The 20,522-nt window shown below is 38.0% G+C and overlaps 1 protein-coding gene across 1 annotated transcript; it reads left to right on the forward strand.

Moving 5' to 3' along the window:
- The first annotated feature begins 14,055 nt into the window (after nt 1-14,055).
- Nucleotides 14,056-20,142, forward strand: LOC140954786 (uncharacterized). The gene is made up of 5 exons (XM_073405547.1): nt 14,056-15,915; nt 16,042-16,490; nt 16,694-19,217; nt 19,413-19,631; nt 19,807-20,142. Exons 1-5 carry the CDS (start codon nt 14,056-14,058, stop codon nt 20,140-20,142), a joined length of 5,388 nt encoding a protein of 1,795 aa, XP_073261648.1.
- The last annotated feature ends 380 nt before the right edge of the window (nt 20,143-20,522 follow it).

Genomic DNA, 20,522 nt, shown 5'->3' on the forward strand with positions numbered 1-20,522 from the left:
TTCTTCATCCAGACATTAGCGGTGAACAATAACCACAACTTCTCCTCCCAAAATAAGATTTTTATAGTTTTTGGAATATTGGCCAATACCCTTTGGAGTTTTACAAACAGGTTGTAAAATCCACAAATGCAAGAAAATGATTTTGTGTTTAAGAAATCTATGCGAAAACACATTTTCAAAACTTCCAATATTTTTATATATATAAAAAGAACATTCAAAACATGCTAGTGTATTGGCCGTATGCATGAAAACAAAACATTTTTTTTTTTTTATAAACTCTTTTTTTTTTTTTACGAAAACAGGTGTTTTTTAAATACTGAAATTATATCCCCATAATATATAAAAAAAATGCAAATCAATATATACCAAGAACAACAATATATTTTTTTTTTACTTTTCAGAATTTTTTTTATTTTTTTATTTTTTTTTTATTTTTTTGAGAAAGAAAAAAAAAATATACATATATACACACATGCATAATATAATAATATAATATAATATTAATATATTAAATGGGCTGGGCCGGCCCAATTAATTGGGCCGGACTCCAGCCCCAAAAAGACGTTGGGTCGGACTCGGCCCAACAGTGTCTCGTCTTCTGGGCCGGACCGGCCCAGACCCATATCATTGGGCCAGACCCTGTCTGGCCCAAAAGAAAAAACAGAAATGAACGGGGGGGAATTATTTTCCCCCCGTGCCTCCTGCATGCAGAAACGATTCTGCATGCAGGGGGCAAGAATTAAAACAAGATTAACAAAAATGTGCAGGGGAGGAGGCGTACCTGGCGCGGCGGAGACGATGGCTTGCTGGCGGTGCTGCGGTGGAGGCGGTGGCAGTGACCTACTCCTGTCGACTCCTCACGGCGAATTCCAAGTGGTCCGGCGACGTCCTCTCGGTTCGTTTGCTTGGTTTCGGTTTTCTCACTTCCCTCCTGGTTTCAAACCTTCCCTTTGCTTTCGGTTTTCTGGGGTTTTTTTGGTAACTCTCTCCTCTGTTATGGTGTTTCTCTCCCTTCCTCTATCTCTCAACTGTCTCGGTTTTTTTTCTTTCTTTTTCGGGTCACTCCATCGGTCCTTCCTCCTCCCTTCTCACTCTGCTTCTTCTCTATTTATAGGCATCTCGGGGCATGCATGGGGGAATGAGGCGTGCTGGTCGGTCGGTCGGCAGGCGTCGCTGCCAAGGTGCTTCTCTCGGGTTCGGTGGCGCGGCGGGTGGTCGGCCAGCGGCTTCGGTTTCGGGGGTCCCAAGGTGTGGGGCGTCGGGCCATGGCACGTGAGGAGAGAGGCGGGGACAAAAACCTCGGTTTTCCTCTCCTCTGCTACGCCTGCGGGGGGGAAGAAGAAGAGAAACAGTGCCGTTCAAAACGGCACCGTTTGGTCTTTTTTTTTTTAAAAAAAAAAAAACGCATGAAACGGCGTCGTTTTGGAGAAAACGCGCCGTTTCAATTAAATGTGGCGCCAGAAATGCGCCAACATTCACATCAGTCCCCCAATTATTTTTGTTCCTTTCAATTGCGTCCCTGCCAATTTCGGTCTTGTCCGCCAAGTTGGCCGCCTTTTCCACTTTGGTCCTTGGCCTCTAAATTATGCAATTTAGCCCTCAATTGATCAATAAACTTCCAATTTCTTCAATTAGGCCCCTCAATCAATTCCAAACAGCCCCCCTATCTTTGCGCCTTTTCCAAATTGGTCCCTGGTTTCGGATTTTCACAATTAAACCCCTAATTGGCCATTAAACTTCAATATTTATGCAATTAAGCCCCTGATTTGACTTAATAAATTCCTAAAAATCATAATTTGGCCCCAGAACTTTAAAGCCCAAATTGACTTAAAAAATCAATTTTCTTGCAATCAAATCCCCTATAAATCCAATAAAAAATCAATTAAACCCATAAACATCCAAATTTGGGCTTCTCTCCTCAAAATTCAAAATTTCCTTCTCAATAGGGTTCTCATCCTTCAAGAATATATTGTCAAAAATCCAATCTTTGTATCTTTATACTCCTTGACCAATTTTCTGACCATTTTCCGAGCGCTTCTGCCTCTTGTCATTTTCTAACCTTCTTTGGCTATTTATTTTATTTTTTGCGGGGACCCAAAAATGGGTTACAACACTAATTATGCCAAATTGTGGCCTTTGGTTCGGCTAAAAAGGATCCCAACCGTTGGTTCAAAGTGTGCATCATGAGCTATTAAATCTACAGGAAAATGACTAGTCAAGTTGGACACTTTAGGCTGGCGCCATAACTGTTGTGGTTTCAATCAACTTGAACGGACCATTCTAGGTTGGGCACTTTAGGCCGACGCCATAACCGTTGTTGTGTCAATCAGCTTAAACGAACCATTTTGGGTTGAAGAGAAATGTCAGGCAATTATTTACATGCATGTTTTGTCAAATTTGGTAAATATTAGAGGCATTCAATGCACCTGCAAAGAGGTAGCCTAAGCAGTTGTGGTGCCAATCAGTTTGAAATGACCATTCTAGATTGGGCACTTTAGGCTGGCGTCATAACCGTTGTTGTGTCAATCAGCTTGAACAGACCATTTCGGGTTAAAGAGAAATGTCAGGTGATTATTTACATGCATATTTTGTCAAATTTTATGAATGTTAGAGGCATTAAATGCACTTGCAAAGGAGGTAATCTGAGTAGTTGTGGTGTCAATCAGTTTGAACGGACCATTCTAGGTTGGACACTTTAGGCCGGCGCCACAACCATTATGGTGTCAAACAGCTTGAACAGACCATTCCGGGTTGAAGGGAAATGTCAGGTGATTATTTGCATGCATGTTTTGTCAAATTTGGTGAATGTTAGAGACATTAAATGCACCTGCAAAGTAGGTAACCTGAGCAGTTATGGTGTCAATTAGTTTGAACGGACCATTCTAGGTTGGACACTTTAGGCCGGCGCCACAACCATTATGGTGTTAATCAGCTTGAACGGACCATTCCAGGTTGAAAGGAAATGTCAGGTGATTATTTGCATGCATGTTTTGTCAAATTTGGTGAATGTTAGACGCATTAAATGCATCTGCAAAGTAGTTAACCTGAGTAACTTTTCTGTGTAAAAAGGAAGACGATAATGAACAGTGCATCAGATGACGTGTCGTCTGATTCATTTTTTTCCAAAGTTCAATGTAGTCCTCCAAAAAACTAATTTAGTTTAATTGCACCCCCAATTGACCCTAAATTTCTACTTTAATACAATTTAGCTCTTGCCGAACTTCAATTTGAACCCCAGATTTCAGCGGCTTTTACACTTTGATCCTTGGTCTTAGATTTATGTAATTTGACCCTCAATTGACCATGAAACTTTCAATTTTCTTTAATTTCACCCTTGTTTTTTGTCAATTAAGCCCCTATAGTTCAACGTCTTTTGCAAAATGATCATTGGCTGCAAAAAATTTTAATTTGACCCCTAATTGACCTTAAAATTTTAATTTTCTTGCAATTTTTCCACTGATTTCAATTAATTAACTTGGTAAAAATTAAATTTGATCTCTTAAATTCCAATATTCTCAATTAAGGCCAAATTGGGCTCCCAAACTTAATTTTTCATCAATTAAGCCCCTAATAAAATTAATTTGACCCATTTAAAGTATAATTAAGTCCTTGCACTTAATTAAATCCTTCAATTGGACCCAAATTAATCCTTAAACATAATTAAACTTTAATTTAACCCATGATTAAATCAAATTGGCCTATTAAAAATTTAATTATGTTCTTGGACTTTAGTTTTATGCAAATTTGTCCAATAATAATTTAATTTGATCTTGAATTTGCATTGTTTCTCTATTTTTAGGCATAATAAGGTACAATTGGACCTTGAATTTTCTTTAAAATTACAGCTTGATTTAATGTATTATTTTGGCATTCTCCCCGACCTTCTTTCTCCACATCACCAATTTTTATTTTATTTTTTGGTTTTGATTTTGAAAAAAAGTGAATTTTAAAGAATAACTCAAAAATAAATTATGACACTGCTCATGACAAATCAAATGAATGGCATTAAACAACTATAATAAATCAAACAAATGACCCTAAAGTCTCAACAAATCAAATTCAAGCTTAAACCCACACAACAAGACTCAAGATTACTAAAAATGACAACTTTAAACATTCTTTCATATGGTAATGCCAGATTAATAACTTAGGTTTATACACAACAACGGACATCATCATTATTCAAAATGACACTTGAAGTAAAAGGCAGTGATAAAGATTATACCTAGATTGGAGAGCAAAATATAGTTGAAGTAGCTTTGAATCAATGGATTCCTAATGGTTGTATACCCTCATTGTCTTTCTCTTATCCAAGATATAGAGAAAATAGGCACACAAACCGTAATTTTTCTTCTTTTTCTCAATATCACAATCATTCTGTAGTGGTAATAATATTATATATCCAATTCCTTTTTCCCTCTTTTTTTTCTAGCTTTCTAAACATTATACCTTTTTTTATAGAATGGTCCATGACTTTTATTCAAGAAGCTCATTTACCTTGCATTATTGTTGTTGTTATTGTTGTTATAAATATTAAATTTTATTATCACTCTCATAAATAATCAAATATAAAATAATCATAATATCAACCTAGTAACAAATTTAAGTACCTCAAAAGATAAATTATTCGGGAATATACAGGAAAATATATAAAAAACTATATATATATATTGGATTTGGGTTTTTCACAAGCAGAAGAAGAGGTTTCCATCACTAATTTGAATGGTTAAAGAATAAGTTTTTTTTTTTTTTAACGCATGCGATGGGAAAGGTTTTTATCTTTACAAATTATGCATTAAATATTTTTTTTATGTAATTAAAACATAAAAGGAAATAACTTTAGTTAAGCAGGAGAACATTGTCTATTAAAATATTCCCAGCCCTTGATTTAAGTCGAAGGGCTAAAATTAAACAAACATGATATATCATGTTAACAATAACTTGAATGAAGCTCCCTCCATGTAAACATGTATTAACAATTAATTATATTAAATAAAAAAGAATATTAAGGGAAATAAAATATAAATATTACCCATTGTAGAGAAACTTATTATATGATTAAATTCGACACCCATTCGATTCCAATAGATAATAATGACAGTAGTAGAAAGGGGATTAACAACCTCCCTCAAAATAGGTACATATCACTGGCATGGAATAACTGCTAGCAGCCGCGTTTGTACGGCGACCGGCACGTCGGTTTACCATCAGGACCCGCCACGTAGTATCCATTACTTCTCGCAGTCGCGTTTGTACATATCCCGGCACATCAGTTTACCATCAGGACCCGGCACGCAGTATCGATTACCTTCGCCGCAATTAAACGGTGGTGCCCCTTTGTGGACAGCATCGTATGCTTTATTGAGAGAGCCAGTAGTAAGAATCCTGTTAATTTCAGAATCCATCATGAACTCCAAATCTAAGTTGGAATCAGCTATGGAGTACAAGGGGACGTCACCGTCCATTTCCGGCAGTGAAATACTAGCACCACAACATTTTGAGTTGAGCAGCATCATCGTCAACAACAACGACGATAATGTTAGAGCTGACAAGGAAAGACTCTTCATGGTATCTCTCTTATTTTTAGCTAGCTCTTCTTAACGCTGTCTATCTAATCAAATATATATAAAAGCAAGCATCCAACTCTCTATATAATATATGGGATAGAGTGGCGGTGTTGAAGGAGATAAGATGAGGAATGTGGCAATGATTGATTGGTTAGCTCATATTTCCTCTATATGAAATTACATGACATCACAAGGAGATAAGACTATACTTGACCTGTTTCAGCTGTAGGTCCCGTCACTGATTAAAAATTTTTTTTTAAAAAAGATTGAATATAAATGTAAATGAAAAAATATTGAATCTAATTAAGTTCCGGAAAAATAAGTTTAGCGAGTTAAATTACAATAAGTGGATAATAATTGTTTTTTTTATTGGTATCTTTTTTTAGATAATTTGAATTTATATTTTATTTAATATCATTTATTTGTAATTTTTTTTACTTTTTAATGTTTTTTGATATAAATTGTTTTTTGATCGTGTTATGTGCTTTTAATTTTTTTTTTTAAAAATTGAATATAAATTTAAAGGAAATTTTTTAAATGTTGTTAAGTTCAAAGTTTGAGTCAAGGATTTTTTTTTTCTAAAATTTAAGTGAAATAAATATTAAGTCCAGTTAAGGTCATGGTCCGGGTGACAAGAGTTTTTTTTTTTTTGTTAAAAGTTGAATATATATATTTAAGGGGGAAAACTTTTGAACCAGGTTGAGTTTATGATCTAAGTCATGAGTTTAACGAGTTAAGCCATAACAACTAAACAATTTGTTTTTTTAGATATTGCTTTTTTATTTTTGGTATTTTTTATGTGTCTTTTTTTAGAATTTATATTTTAGTTAATATCCCTCATTTGTGGTTTTCTTTTGTTGATTTAACTTTTTTTGGATTAGATTTTATTTTCTTATGGTGTTGTTAATTTGTATTTAATTTTTGAAAGCTCATTTTAATTCATTAACAATTTTTTATTTTATCTTTTTGTATACAAGGACTTTATTATAAAATAATAAAAATATATTTATTTTCAGATAACATAATATGTATAACCTTGGATAATATTTTTTTTTCTACTTTTAAATCAATTCAATATGTGTATTTATTTTTATTATCATTTGATTGAATAAAAATATTAATTTTAATTAAAACAAATTAAAAAAACACAACCAGATAAATATTTTGTTTATTAACACATCTGAATCTTCTAATTTTATTTTTAGTTATGTATGCATGAGATTTTTAATTTAAATTTTTAATTTTTTTATGTAAAAAAATGCATAGAAAAAGCATGCATGTATAACATTTTTGTAAGAGAAAAAAATATATATATTCTACCCATAGCAACTCATCATCTTATTTGTTTTTCATACACAATTTGCAACAAAAAAAATAAGGTCATTACACATGAGCCCTAACAAATTAGGCCAAGCAGGTTGAGTTGGCTAGTTAGGTCTAGTAATGCGTGACCTTTGCTTTTGTTTTTCCTTTTTGTGTTTCTATTTTTATAAATAAAAAAAATCAATTTTAAAACAAAATCTATATATATATTCCTTACGAACAAAATCAAAATAAACATAGCCCACATATCATATTATAAAGTCTAAAAGAAAAAGGGATACTAACATGTAACAAGAGAATTAAAAACATAACATAAGTATTCTTAAAGGTTTCAAAAGAATTAATTACCGGATAACTAAAGAGTTCTGGTTCATACAATATATATCTGAGTTTACACAAAAAGCATACTGCATGATCTAGTTATTACTATTATGCTTAAGTTAAATTTGTACATAAGCTTAACAAAGTAGAGTCCTAAAAACTAATGAGCTCTCTAGGTATTAGATGGATCTGTTACAAAAATAACTTAATAAACATACCATTATATTGACAGTAAAATTATAAATGATCATGTAATGAATACAAATAAAGCATAAGTTTTCTATTGGTTTCCTAGGAATTCTAATAAGCAACTTATGAATGTCTCAGGAATCATTTAAAACTCAATTACACATCATTTACGTGTTCTTAATTTAACACTCTTATTTTCTTACATGAATCTAGTAACTTTGTTTAATTGGTTTTACTAGATCTTCAACTTTGCATAGTCCAACTTGGATATTTTTAGGCAATTATACTTATCAATTTTTCCAGGTCATCCACCACGAATACCCTTTACGAATCGAGCCTTATCGATAATTCTTGGGCGTCCCAACGTGGACACCATTAGTCAAAGATAATCTTGTAATTCATTTATTGGCAATCCTATCATGGATGCTATTAGTCGAAGCTAATTTTGTAATTCATTTCCCGGCAATCTTATCACGGATGTTATTAGTCGAAGCTAATCTCACTAATACACCAAACATTATTTATATTGAATATAACATTATGGTAATTGCATTCATCATGAAGATTTTAAATTGCATAATTGTTGTTGTTACCCAATTTTTGACCCACCTTTTTAATAAATTTTTCAAAAAATCCAAAAATAGTGAAAAACAACAAAAATCCAAAAAAATATGTTTTTAATATATTTGCAATGTTTTTAGCATTTTCAACGTCTTCTAAAAAGAATTTTAATTTTCAATTGTTTTTTCGAACGCGTTCGACTTTTCACGCGTTATTTTAAAATCATTATTTTTCTCATAGAATTGATGTTGATTTTGCTTATTTTTAAAAATACAAGAAAAAAACAAGAAAAAATCAAAATTTACAAAAAAAGAAAATTGAGGGACCAATTTGGAGGCTTGAACAAACTTTTACCTATAAATATAGGTTGAAAACTCAAAGAAAAGGAGGGGGGGTCATTTGGTAATTTTGAGGAGAGGGAACACAAACCAGAAACCCTAAGTTCCTAATTTTTTCTCCCCTCACCAAAACCAAGCCGCCGGCCACCCCCCCATCTTCTGATTCTTTTTTCTTTCTCTTCCCGGCCGATGACCGAGGCGAGCCTCTCATCATATTTTTTTTTTCCTTTTTTTCTCATCAGCCTCAGCTGCTCAAGCCCCCTCCCCGTTTTCATTTTTTTTTTTTACCCAAACCGGCCGGCCCCCATAGTTCCCTTCTGATTTTTATTTTTTTTCTGGCCAGCCTCCGGTTCCCAACCTATATTATTTTCTTCCTCCCTCTTGAAGCCAAGCAGCAGCCCCCGGTTGATTCCTCTTCTTCCCTGCTCACCGGCCACCCGGACAAGGCAATCGGCCGGCCACTTTTCCCTCTCCCTTCTCCTACAAAACCGAACCGCTCCTCTCCTCCAGCTTTGTCACCAGCCTCCCTCTCAGCTGCTCCCCACGAGTTCGCCTCTCTCCCAGTCGACCCATCGACTCCTTTCTCAGCCATCAACAGTGACGGCCACCGACCACCAGGAGTCGCCCCCGTCACCGAGAGCGCCGCCTTCCAGCCCGCAGAACAGACGCAGCAAAGCTTCCTTCATCGGCGCAAATCGGCCTCCAGCAGCAACCCCGCTGTCTTCTTCACCTTCGTCCGATCAGCCTTGCAGCGGCGTCTCCTCCACAGAAGCAAGCCACTGCCACCGCCTCCTCCTACTTCTTCATGACCAGCCGAACACAGCGGCGCCCACAGACCCATCGCCGGATCTGTAACCAGCGAAGGAAGAGAAACGGAGCTGGAAGAGAGAAGCAGATTTGAAAAAAAACAAAAAAAAAACAAAGAACAAAAATTAAAATCGACTGGTGTGCGTTCTTTGCTTGATCTGCAGGTCGGCGCCGACGAGGAAAGAAAGGGGGAGGAGGTCGTTGCAGACCCCCCCTGTTTCGGGTTGTTTTCACGGCGGCGCGTGGTCCCAAAAAAAAGTTGTTTTCTCACGCACCACCGCTGTTTCAGCCCTCAAAACTCTGCTGAACATTGTTCCGGCAACTCCAGAAGTCCATTCGCCACTGTTCTGAATAGTTTTAGATTGTTTTATAATTTTCATTGTAATATTTGGTTAATTTTGTGGTTTTTTTTATTGTTTGTATTTAATGTAAATGTGGATGTAAAAGAAAAAGAAAAGAAAGAGAGTGATAATAAAAAAAAAAAAAAAAAGAGAAATGTTTGTGTGTGCTTGTATTTTTTTTATGTATGTTATTGAATAAAATAAAAGGAATTTAATTTATATGCACAAATATCTAAAGGACAGATAAAAATCATGTTGAATTTTCCATGGAAATGTAGAACATGTATCTACATATAGTCTGGAAAAGTAATAACTGATTTATTAAAGCCTTAGAATTGGGCTAAAATTTTATTTTTAATATCACATCAAGTCCACGAAGCTTGAAAGTGAATGTGATGTTTATTTTTTTTTATGAATGTTTTTTTTTTTATGATAAAATTGCAAGAATAAAGAAGAATTTAATATTTTGATTTAATCGGATAAAGAACCATGAACTTACATGTAAGTTGTATTTTCTAAAATTCGATGAAAGAACAAAATTTTTAAAACTTCTTTAACACATCAAGTCCACAAAGCAGCTTACCTTAGGTAGGGTGCGTTAGGGGTGCTAATACCTTCCCTAACCACAACCAGTCCCTTACCCGCGATCTCTGACAAGACCAGTATATCAGGTTTCCTAGTAGCCCTCAATTAATTACTAGGTGGCGACTCTAAAGAACCAAATCAGCAAAACAGAACGAATAATCGCCAGTCGATGCTGTGCGCCAGTATTTTTTTTGGGGTGCGACAGAATGGCGACTCCACTGGGGACCTTGTGGACTAAGCATTGTTTTGTCTAGTTTAATTTTTTTTCTCTTTGGATTTATGTGTTTTATTTTTTATTTGATCATATGCTTTAAATTTGTACATATTTGTTCATGCATTATAGATTATGTCATGCATCATTTATATGAGAGTTGGTACTGAAAAACTTTAAGTTAAGTGGGGGACTAACAGCTTACCTTATGACTTTTAGTCAAGGTTTAAGTTTGTGTAAACCCCAACTCTTCGCTGAGAGCTTAGACTGGTAATGGTTGGTACACGTGCCATCTTGTTACCTACAAGCCCCCATATTGCCTCCATGAGGGCGATCACTGGGACAACAAGAGACCCTTTTTAAAGACTGAATAGCCAACCTACCCTTGTCAAGCATAAACGTGTTTTGCATAAAACATAATCCTAACCATAAAGCATTCGATTTTCAGTTCTTTTAAACAAAAAAATGATAAGATGGCTATCATTACCAAATTTACTACTGTGGAATATGGGCAGAATTCTGAATTGTCACAATTATCAGAGGGAGATTGCTCTAGAGTTGATGCAAGGAAGCTTCCAGTAGTCAAAGACTTGAATTGAGTAGCATATGAGATGAAGAGAATATTGGTCCATAGCCAGAACATTGATGAGACGGCATTTTCCGGAAAGTATGGGCGATTGATAGAAATTGCAAAGGTAGAAGTATTGAACCCAGCAATCAAAGCCTTGATGAACTTTTGGGATCCCGATTACAGATGTTTTTCCTTTGGAAATGTGGATTTATGTCCCACTATAGAGGAGTATGGAATGTTGACAGAGTTTCCCAAACATCTGCACAAGGTTTATTTTCCTTTGAGAAATGACAAGGTGATTCCTGAGTTGTCAAAGTTGCTGAAGATTCCACATTTGAGCAGATTTTTAGAGAAGAATGGCAGCGGTTTCAAATGGAAATCTCTAGAGGTTGAACTAGAAAGGAAAAAAGAACAATACGGGTCCATGCTAGAAAGAGACAGGTTAATCGCTTTGGGAATATATGGTCTTGTGTTATTTCCAAGCTTAATAGGGGTTATAAGTCTAGAAGCTGCTGCTGCATTTGTGGAATATGAAAATACTCATGTCAACCCTACAAACGCCATCTTAGCTGAGACCTTTCTGACCCTCAACCATTTTAGGAAGACGGGGAAAGGCGTAGTGAGATGTTGTATTCAGTTATTATACATCTGGATGGTAAGCCATGTTGAAAAGAAGAAGTCGATCTTTAATAATTTTTGGTGGTTTAACCAAAAACCCTTGAAGATAGTGGAGGAAGAAGAATGGGGGAACCTAGGTGATCAAGGTTGGATGAAAAAACTACAAGAGTTACCAAGTAGCAACTTTAATTGGAAGGCCCCTTGGGTTAAGTCGGTTGATGTCATAGTAAGTTGTGGACAAAAATGTTGGGTACCTTTAATTGGGGTTACAGGTTATGTCAGCTATGCTCCGGCTCTGGTGATAAGACAATTGGGCGGCATACAACACATCCCAAGAACTGTGGGACTTGCTGAATTTTTCGGGTTTTTTAAGGATCAATCCGTGCGAGAAGTGCTCGAGACTATCAAACAAGATTGGAGCCATTTGACTGTAATTCAAAAGGAGTCTGAAAGTATGAGAGACCCTAGCTCAAGTGAAGGATATGAAAAATGGAGGAATGTGACCCCAGCTGCCGCTCCTAAAAAGCCATGTTCTGAAGATAGGCCTTCGCAAATTATAGATGGGTCGTTGAAAAGGAAAAAGGTCAGCAATGAGGAAGACCTTATGAAGCAATTAGAAAGGCTCCAAATAGAATTGAAAAAAAAGTAACGGAGATAAAGCAGCATTAGAAAATATGATGATGGAAGGAGACAAAATCAGAGTGGGTCTAAATGAACAACTTGAATCTAGAGATGCGAAGATAGTGATGTTGGAGCTGCAGTTGAGCAAAGCAAAGGATGTAATAGAAGAGTCCGAGAAAGAAAGAGGAAGACTAATTTTGGATTCGATGCAAAGCAGCTCTGAATTGGAAGCATTGAAAGCCGACTTCAACGACTATCAAGAGAATGTTGGGTTCAATCAGGACAAATTCTTGCATGTTCAAGCAAAGTTGTTAGACCGAAATGAGAGGTATGATGAGTTAAACAAGAAATATGTGATGATGGAAAGTAGGCTAGTTGAGCTGCAAGAGTTTGAAAGAAAGGGGAAAGAAGAAGAGCTTGATAAGGCAGATTTGGTAGCTAAGAAAAATGAAATTAGGATGTTGAAGGTGAAGTTTGACAAAGAACGAGAAAAGGTAAAGCAGTTGACCGAAAGGTTGAAAGCTTTAGAAAAACATAAAGAACAGATCGACACCAACAACAATACATTGAATCGGAACAACATGTTGCTTATGGAGAAGATGGCCAAAGTAGACGAGCAAATGGATGAAGCTGCTATTCATGCACGAATCATTAGAGCCAATGCTCGAAGGATGGGGAGAGACATCTTTCGTTATCGACAAAGCTTGGCTGAGACAGATGCATTCTTAGAAAAAATTGAGAATTGAGGCCTTGCTTTCTACCAGTGGCCAGAGATATGGATGAAGATGAAGATTGATGTATTTTTTTCCTTTTTGTTTATCCTCTTTCAAGAGATTGTATTAGCCAATATTATGAATGAAAAGGGGCCTTGACCCATCTTTTTGTGGAAGAAAATCTCCTATAGAGTAAGGATAAGCCTACCAAAGCAGCAACATGAGCAAAACTACTCCTGATAATAAATGTGACAAGAAGAGTCCATGCCCATTACACAAGAAGAAATGCCGGCCATCAATCGATTTTTTTTGAAAAAAGCAAACTCACCTTACATATGCATCATGCATTGTTCTTTACCATACATTCATTTACATTTTTCCACCTCCTTAGATCGTGAAACATAGGTCCCCCTTCCAAAGTCCACCACACTAGGCTAAGATCAAGAATGGAGAATGAAGAGAGGGCCATCCTAGAATCCCGCTACCAAAGTGAATTGGAATCCGTAAGGAATGAAGTTGCCCGAATGACCAATCTGCTTGAATAGCTTTTAAGAGCCAAGAACGGGGAGGGAACGTCTACCCAACCACCTATAGGAGCACCACCAGCTCATGCCCCGGGGTTATCTCAGAACTTGGGGGCAGATTCAGTAACGGGGCAGCACTTTGCACCTGCCATTCCCATTCAGCCCCCTCAAGCTCACATCACTGTAGATTTAACCGCAGATGGGCCTTCCGATAATAGGTCCACTGGTTTTATGAATGATGACAAGATATCAGCTTTGGAAGAAAGGTTGAGAGCAGTCGAAGGAAATGACTGGTTTGACCCCATGCGAGCATCAGAAGTATGCTTGGTACCAAACATCACGGTACCAAAAGACTTTAGGATACCGGAGTTCATAAGGTACATTGGGTTGGAATGCCCAAACACTCACCTCCGATCGTATTGCAATAAGATGGCTAAGGTGATTCATGACGATAAGCTGCTGATCTACTTTTTCCAAGACAGTCTATCAGGCTCCGCACTAAGCTGGTACATGAGGTTGGATAATGCCAGGATTAAGAAATGGAAGGATTTAGTCGAGGCTTTCCTAAAGCAATACAAGTTCAATTTGGAAATTGCTCCAGACCGAACAAGCCTTATGTCAATGGAAAAGAGAAGCCAAGAGTCAGTAAGGGCTTATGCGCAAAGATGGAGGGACGAGGCCACGCATGTGCAACCCCCTTTGATAGAAACGGAGATGGTGACTTTGTTCGCCAATACATTTAAGGCACCCTACTATGAGCATTTAATGGGTAGCTCATCTCAACATTTCTACGATGTTGTACATGTGGCAGAAAGAATAGAGCAAGGAATTAAGGCTGGGCGCATAGCGGAGCCTTTAGAGAAGAAAGGTTTTATGGAAAGGAAAAGAGAAGGTGACGTCAACAATTTGGAAGGCGGGTACAAAGGCAAAAAAGTGAATCACCAAAACCCACAAATGCCTACCCATCACATAAACCTTACCAAACCTTTTAACCCCAATCATCAATCAAACAACCAAAACAACCACCAAAGGCCATTTACAAGATACACTTCAGAACAGTTACCTCCATTACCCATGCGTTTAAAAGACTTGTATGCTAAATTGTTAAGCATTGGACAGATAGCTCCGGTCCTTCTACCGCCAATCCAACCACCCTTTCCTATATGGTATAAACCCGAACTAACTTGCGAATACCATGCCGGCAATCCGGGGCATGGAATTGAAACCTGCTACGCCTTTAAAAGGAGATTGTTAGAGCTTATCAAAAGGGGGTGGGTATCCTTCGAAGACATGCCCAACATCAATTCAAATCCATTACCTAATCATGCCGCAAGTAATAGTGGAGTGGGCATGATAGAAGTTGGGAATCAAAGCAAGGCGTTAAAGGTATCCATGAAGGGGTTATATGACATGCTGTTAAAGTCAGGATTTCTCGAGATAAATGTTGAAGGCCATTTGGAGGGATGTGACTATTGTGAGTTCCATGGGATAGAGGGACATCATATTGAAGACTGTATCGAGTTTCGCGAGAAGGTTGCGAAAATGATGACGTTGGGAGAATTGAGGATTGAACCCATGGAAGACAGTCGTGGGGTGAGTATGATGGAGGGTCAAGATAAGATGTCCAGAGTATGTAGGGTCCAACCAACGGCTAATGGACCACCAAAATTAATCTTGGCTAAACCTTCCTACACCAAAGGAAACCATAATGCCATGCCTTATAATTATGGTTTTACTGCCAACATTCAAGCCCCTCTTCCTTTGTTCCAAACTGAAATCAGTGGGTTAACTCGGAGTGGCCGGTGTTTCACTCCCGAAGAGTTGAGGAAGGCAAAAGGCAAAGAAGTGGTAGATCTTGACAAAGCAACAGAAGTTAATAAGCCAGTAACTGAAGAGGAGTCAAATGAATTTTTGAAGTTGATAAAACATAGTGAATACTGCATAGTGGATCAACTAAAAAAGACTTCGGCTAGGATCTCCCTAATGTCTTTGATACTCAGCTCTGAGCCACATCGGAACGCTTTGCAAAAAGTTTTGAATGAGGCGTATGTACCCCAAGACATTGAACAGAAAACCATGGAGCATTTGGTGGGGAGAATCCACGCAACTAATTACCTCTACTTCACGTCTGATGAGCTTGATGCTGAAGGTGCCGGACACAACAAGCCTTTATACATTACTGTTAGGTGCAAAGACTGCCTAATAGGGAAGGTGCTCGTCGATAATGGCTCGGCTCTTAATGTATTGCCAAAGCATATTTTGAAAGAAATGCCGATCGATGCATCTCATATAAAGCCAAGTACCATGGTGGTCAGAGCATATGACGGCTCACCTCGACCAGTAATGGGGATTTTAGAAGTGGAGCTATATGTGGGACCGCAAATGTTCTTAATAACGTTTCAAGTTATGGATATCCACCCTTCCTATAGTATGTTGTTAGGGAGACCTTGGATCCATGCGGCTGGGGCGGTAACTTCATCATTACACCAATGCTTGAAGTATATCATGAACGGGATGTTGGTGACTGTCAAAGCTGAGGAAACAATCTCCATGATAAAGAATGTAGCCATACCTTTTATTGAGGCGGAAGATTGTAAGGATGATAATATCCATGCTTTTGAGATTGTAAACACTGACTAGGTACCTGAAAATACAGTACTAAAAAAGCCAAAGATCTCAGAAGCAGCAAGGATGGCAGCTCATTGTTTCTTGGAACGTGGGATCCCTTTTCTGTGTAATCTTATAACTAAGGTACCAAAATGGGCTAACCTGACAAAGATGAAATGTGCTGATCAAAGATTTGGGCTGGGGTATAAACCTACAAAAGAGGATCATCGATGGGCTGCTAGTCGGAGAAGGGAAAGAAGAATGGCTAGGATTGAAGGGAGAGAGCCTGAAGAAGAGAAGCTTGAAATCCCTCCCCTTAGAGTGACATTCCCAAAAGTTGCATATGTAATGCAACCCGATAAAGGAGCAGAAAGCCTTGGTCAACAACTATCAAATATGAGCATAAACACCTTGGAAGAGGATGAAGTGGAAGGAGGTAACATGAAGATGGTAGCGGGAAGGGAGGATGAAGCACTGCCACAACTGACTATCCACACCCTGGAAGAAGTCTCTGCTAAAACCTTCATCCGAAAGCTAGCGTTTAAAATGTTTCAAAACTGGGTGACTCAAGAAGCCCCAGTAGTGTTTAAAATGTAAACCAACTTTGTCTGCTTTAACATGCTTTTGTTATTGCTTTTGTTTGCTTTATTTTCCCTAGTTGACAATCAAGGCTCATGATGTCAATTAGATTTTGTCGTTGTCTTTGAGCCCATCTTTTGTTTGAAGTAATGAGATCATGCGTTTTCCAAATTTGTCCCTTTATCTGTGCATTTACACCAACACTTTCCGCTTTTAGGAACCCTGAAAGCGGATCTTCCACAACATCACATACACTTAGCATCGAGAATGAATGGCCAAACTTTAATGAACATGTTATCACCATGGAAGGAGAAGAATGGGATGAAAGCAATGTTAAGGAATTTACAAAGTTAGTAGAGCAACATGAACAAACCTGGGAACCAGCTGCGGAAGAACTAGAAACCATAAACGTGGGTAATGATCAGATTAAAAAAGAATTGAAAATAGGGACCTTAATCACTCCTGAGGAAAGAATAAAAATAAAGGCCCTCTTACAAGAATATGTAGATGTTTTCGCTTGGTCCTACGAGGATATGCCTGGTTTGGATAGAAATATCGTCGTGCATAAGATACCGCTGGAGGAAGGTTGCAAGCCAGTCAAGCAGAAGTTGAGGAGAGCTCACCTGGATGTTTGGATCAAAGTTAAGACAGAACTCGAGAAACAATGGAATGCAGGCTTTCTGGAAGTAGTCAAGTATCCACAATGGGTATCCAACATTGTTGTCGTACCAAAGAAGGAGGGAAAGATTAGAGTCTGTGTGGATTTCCGAAATTTGAATAAAGCTAGCCCCAAGGATGATTTTCCGTTGCCACATATAGATGTTTTGGTGGACAATGTTGCACGTAGTTCCACATATTCCTTTATGGATGGTTTCTCGGGATACAACCAGATAAAGATGGCTCTAGAAGATAAGGCAAAAACGACTTTTGTTACACCATGGGGAACCTTTTGCTACAAGGTTATGTCGTTTGGTTTGAAAAATGCAGGAGCCACTTATCAGAGAGCCATGGTGACTTTATTCCATGATATGATGCATAAGGAAATTGAGGTGTATGTAGATGATATGATTGCCAAGTCCAAGAGGGAAGACGACCATGTAAAGGTTTTGAGGAAGTTATTCGAGCGTTTGAGAAAATATGAACTGAAGCTCAACCCTGCCAAATGTTCGTTTGGAGTTAAGTCAGGAAAGTTGCTCGGATTCGTAGTAAGTGATAAAGATATAGAGGTGGATCCTGATAAGGTGAAAGCCATCCAATCCATGCCATCCCCAAAGACGGAGAAGGAGGTGAGAGGATTCTTGGGAAGATTGAACTATATTGCCAGATTTATAGCTCAGCTAACCACAACGTGTGAACCTGTCTTTCGGCTATTGAGGAAAAAGAATCCTGGGATTTGGAATGAGGAGTGCGAGGAGGCATTCAATAAAATCAAGCAATACTTACAAAATCCGCCTTTGCTTGTTCCTCCTGTATCAGGAAGGCCTTTAATACTGTATTTGACAGTAACTGAAACAGCTATGGGGTGTGTATTGGGTCAGCATGATGAAACTGGAAGGAAAGAGAGGGCCATTTATTACCTTAGTAAGAAGTTCACCGAATGTGAGTCTAGATACACGGTGATAGAGAAACTCTGTTGTGCATTGGTATGGGCAACAAAAAGATTGCGACATTACATGTTGTACCACACCACTTTGTTGATTTCAAAGGTGGATCCACTAAGGTACATCTGTGACAAGCCCTATCTCTCAAGTCGAATTGCAAGGTGGCAAGTTCTGTTGTCAGAATATGACATAGTTTATACAACAAGAAAAGCCGTGAAAGGAAGCGCCATTGCAGACCACTTGGCTGATAATGCGGTGGAAGATTATGAGCCATTAGATTTTGATTTCCCTGATGAAAATGTATTATCAGTAGTGGGAGAAGAGAAGACAGATTGGTGGACCATGTTTTTTGACGGAGCAGTAAATGTTTATGGTAATGGGGCCGGTGCGGTGATCATCTCTCCTGACCAGAAACAATATCCAATTTCAGTTAAATTGTGTTTTGAATGTACCAACAATACTGCAGAATATGAGGCTTGTATCTTGGGTTTAGAAGTTGCATTAGAGTTGAAGATCAGAAAGATAGATGTATATGGGGACTCAATGTTGATTATCTGTCAGGTGAAAGGAGAGTGGCAAACAAAGGAAGAAAAGTTGAGGCCATACCAGGAATATTTATCCACACTGTCAGAAGAATTCGAAGAGATAAGGTTCACCCATCTAGGAAGAGAAGGGAACCATTTTGCGGATGCTTTGGCCACGTTAGCTGCTATGGCAACAATGGATCTCAGGTATAAGGTACATCCCGTACACATAGACATCAGAAATAACCCAGCTCATTGCTACTCAGTTGAAGGAGAGGTAGATGGAAAGCCTTGGTACTACGATATCAAGAATTTGTTGCAAAATCAGGAATATCCAGTAGGAGCTTCGAAGATGGATAAGAAAACCCTAAGAAGGTTGGTCATGGATTTCTACCTGGACGGAGAGATTCTTTATAAAAGATCATTTGATGGAACTTTGCTAAGGTGTTTGAATGAGACAGATGCCAAAAATGCTTTACGGGAGGTGCATGAAGGGATTTGTTCAACTCATGCTAACGAGCATATGGTAGCAAGGAAGATACAAAGGGCCGGTTACTTCTGGATGACATTAGAAAAAGACTGCATCGACTATGTCAGGAAATGTCACAAGTGTCAGGTACATAGTGATAAGGTCAATGCACCTCCAACCCCTCTAATTAACCTAACATCTCCTTGGCCATTTACGATGTGGGGAATTGATGTGATTGGACCAGTTAACCCAAAAGCCAGCAATGGGCATAGATTCATCCTCGTAGCTATTGACTACTTCACGAAATGGGTAGAAGTCAGTTCATATGCTCATGTAACACAGAAAGTGGTGAAAAAGTTTATAGAAAAAGATTTGATTTGTCGCTATGGTCCACCAGACAAGATAGTGACTGATAATGTACAGAATTTCAATAGCAAAATGATCGTGGAGCTTTGCACCAAGTGGAAAATCAAGCATTCAAATTCCTCACCATATAGGCCCAAGATGAATGGTGCCGTGGAAGCAGCCAACAAGAACATCAAGAAAATTATTCAGAAGATGGTAATCACTTACAAGGATTGGCATGAGATGTTGTCGTTCGCTCTCCATGCATATCGCACTGCCGTAAGGACCTCGACAGGAACTACTCCGTATGCTCTGGTATATGGAATGGAGGCGGTGATGCCTTTGAAAGTAGAAATACCTTCGTTGAGGGTTTTAATGGATTCAGAATTAGAAGAAGCTGAATGGGCCAAAAGTAAGATATGAACAGTTAAACCTGATCAGTGAAAAGAGGTTGGCTGCAATCTGTCATCACCAACTTTACCAGAAGAGGATGGCCATGGCATATGACAAGAAGGTCCGACCTCGCATATTCCAGGAAAGAGATCTAGTGCTAAAGAAACTATTGGCTTTACCAGGAGAAGATCGAAGCAAATGGCCCCCAAATTATGAAGGTCCCTATATAGTGAAGAAGGCTTTCTCAGGAGGAGCTTTGAAGTTGTCCAGAATGGATGGAGAAGATCTAGCCAGACCTGTAAACTCTGATTCTGTAAAGAAATATTATGTCTAATGTGTTCAGCTTTCTCCTAAAATCAATAAAGCAAGTTTGGCCATGATTTCTTTGTGTAAAGAACCTTTTTTCATTGCATGGATCTCACAATGCGTAATTTGTTTCTTTCCGAAAAAATCTCTCGAAAGAATCGGTTTTGTACATGATTACAAGGAATATATCATAAAACGCTCAAAAATGAAATTTAAGCTCTTCCTAGTAAAAAGGTGACTGAACCAAGCAAACCCTAAAGCTAACCATATGATGAAACCCTGCCCCTGATAGCATGTTTCCTTCCAAGATAAGAACAAGGTTTATCAATCTTAATAATGTGCGTTTTGAAATGAGGAAAGGCCATCTTTGTCATCCCTTCACTTTCTAAAAATTTTATCTTTTGTAGT

The sequence above is a fragment of the Populus alba genome, chromosome 17, assembly GCF_005239225.2.
Source record: "Populus alba chromosome 17, ASM523922v2, whole genome shotgun sequence".
Classification (NCBI taxonomy): Eukaryota; Viridiplantae; Streptophyta; class Magnoliopsida; order Malpighiales; family Salicaceae; genus Populus; species Populus alba.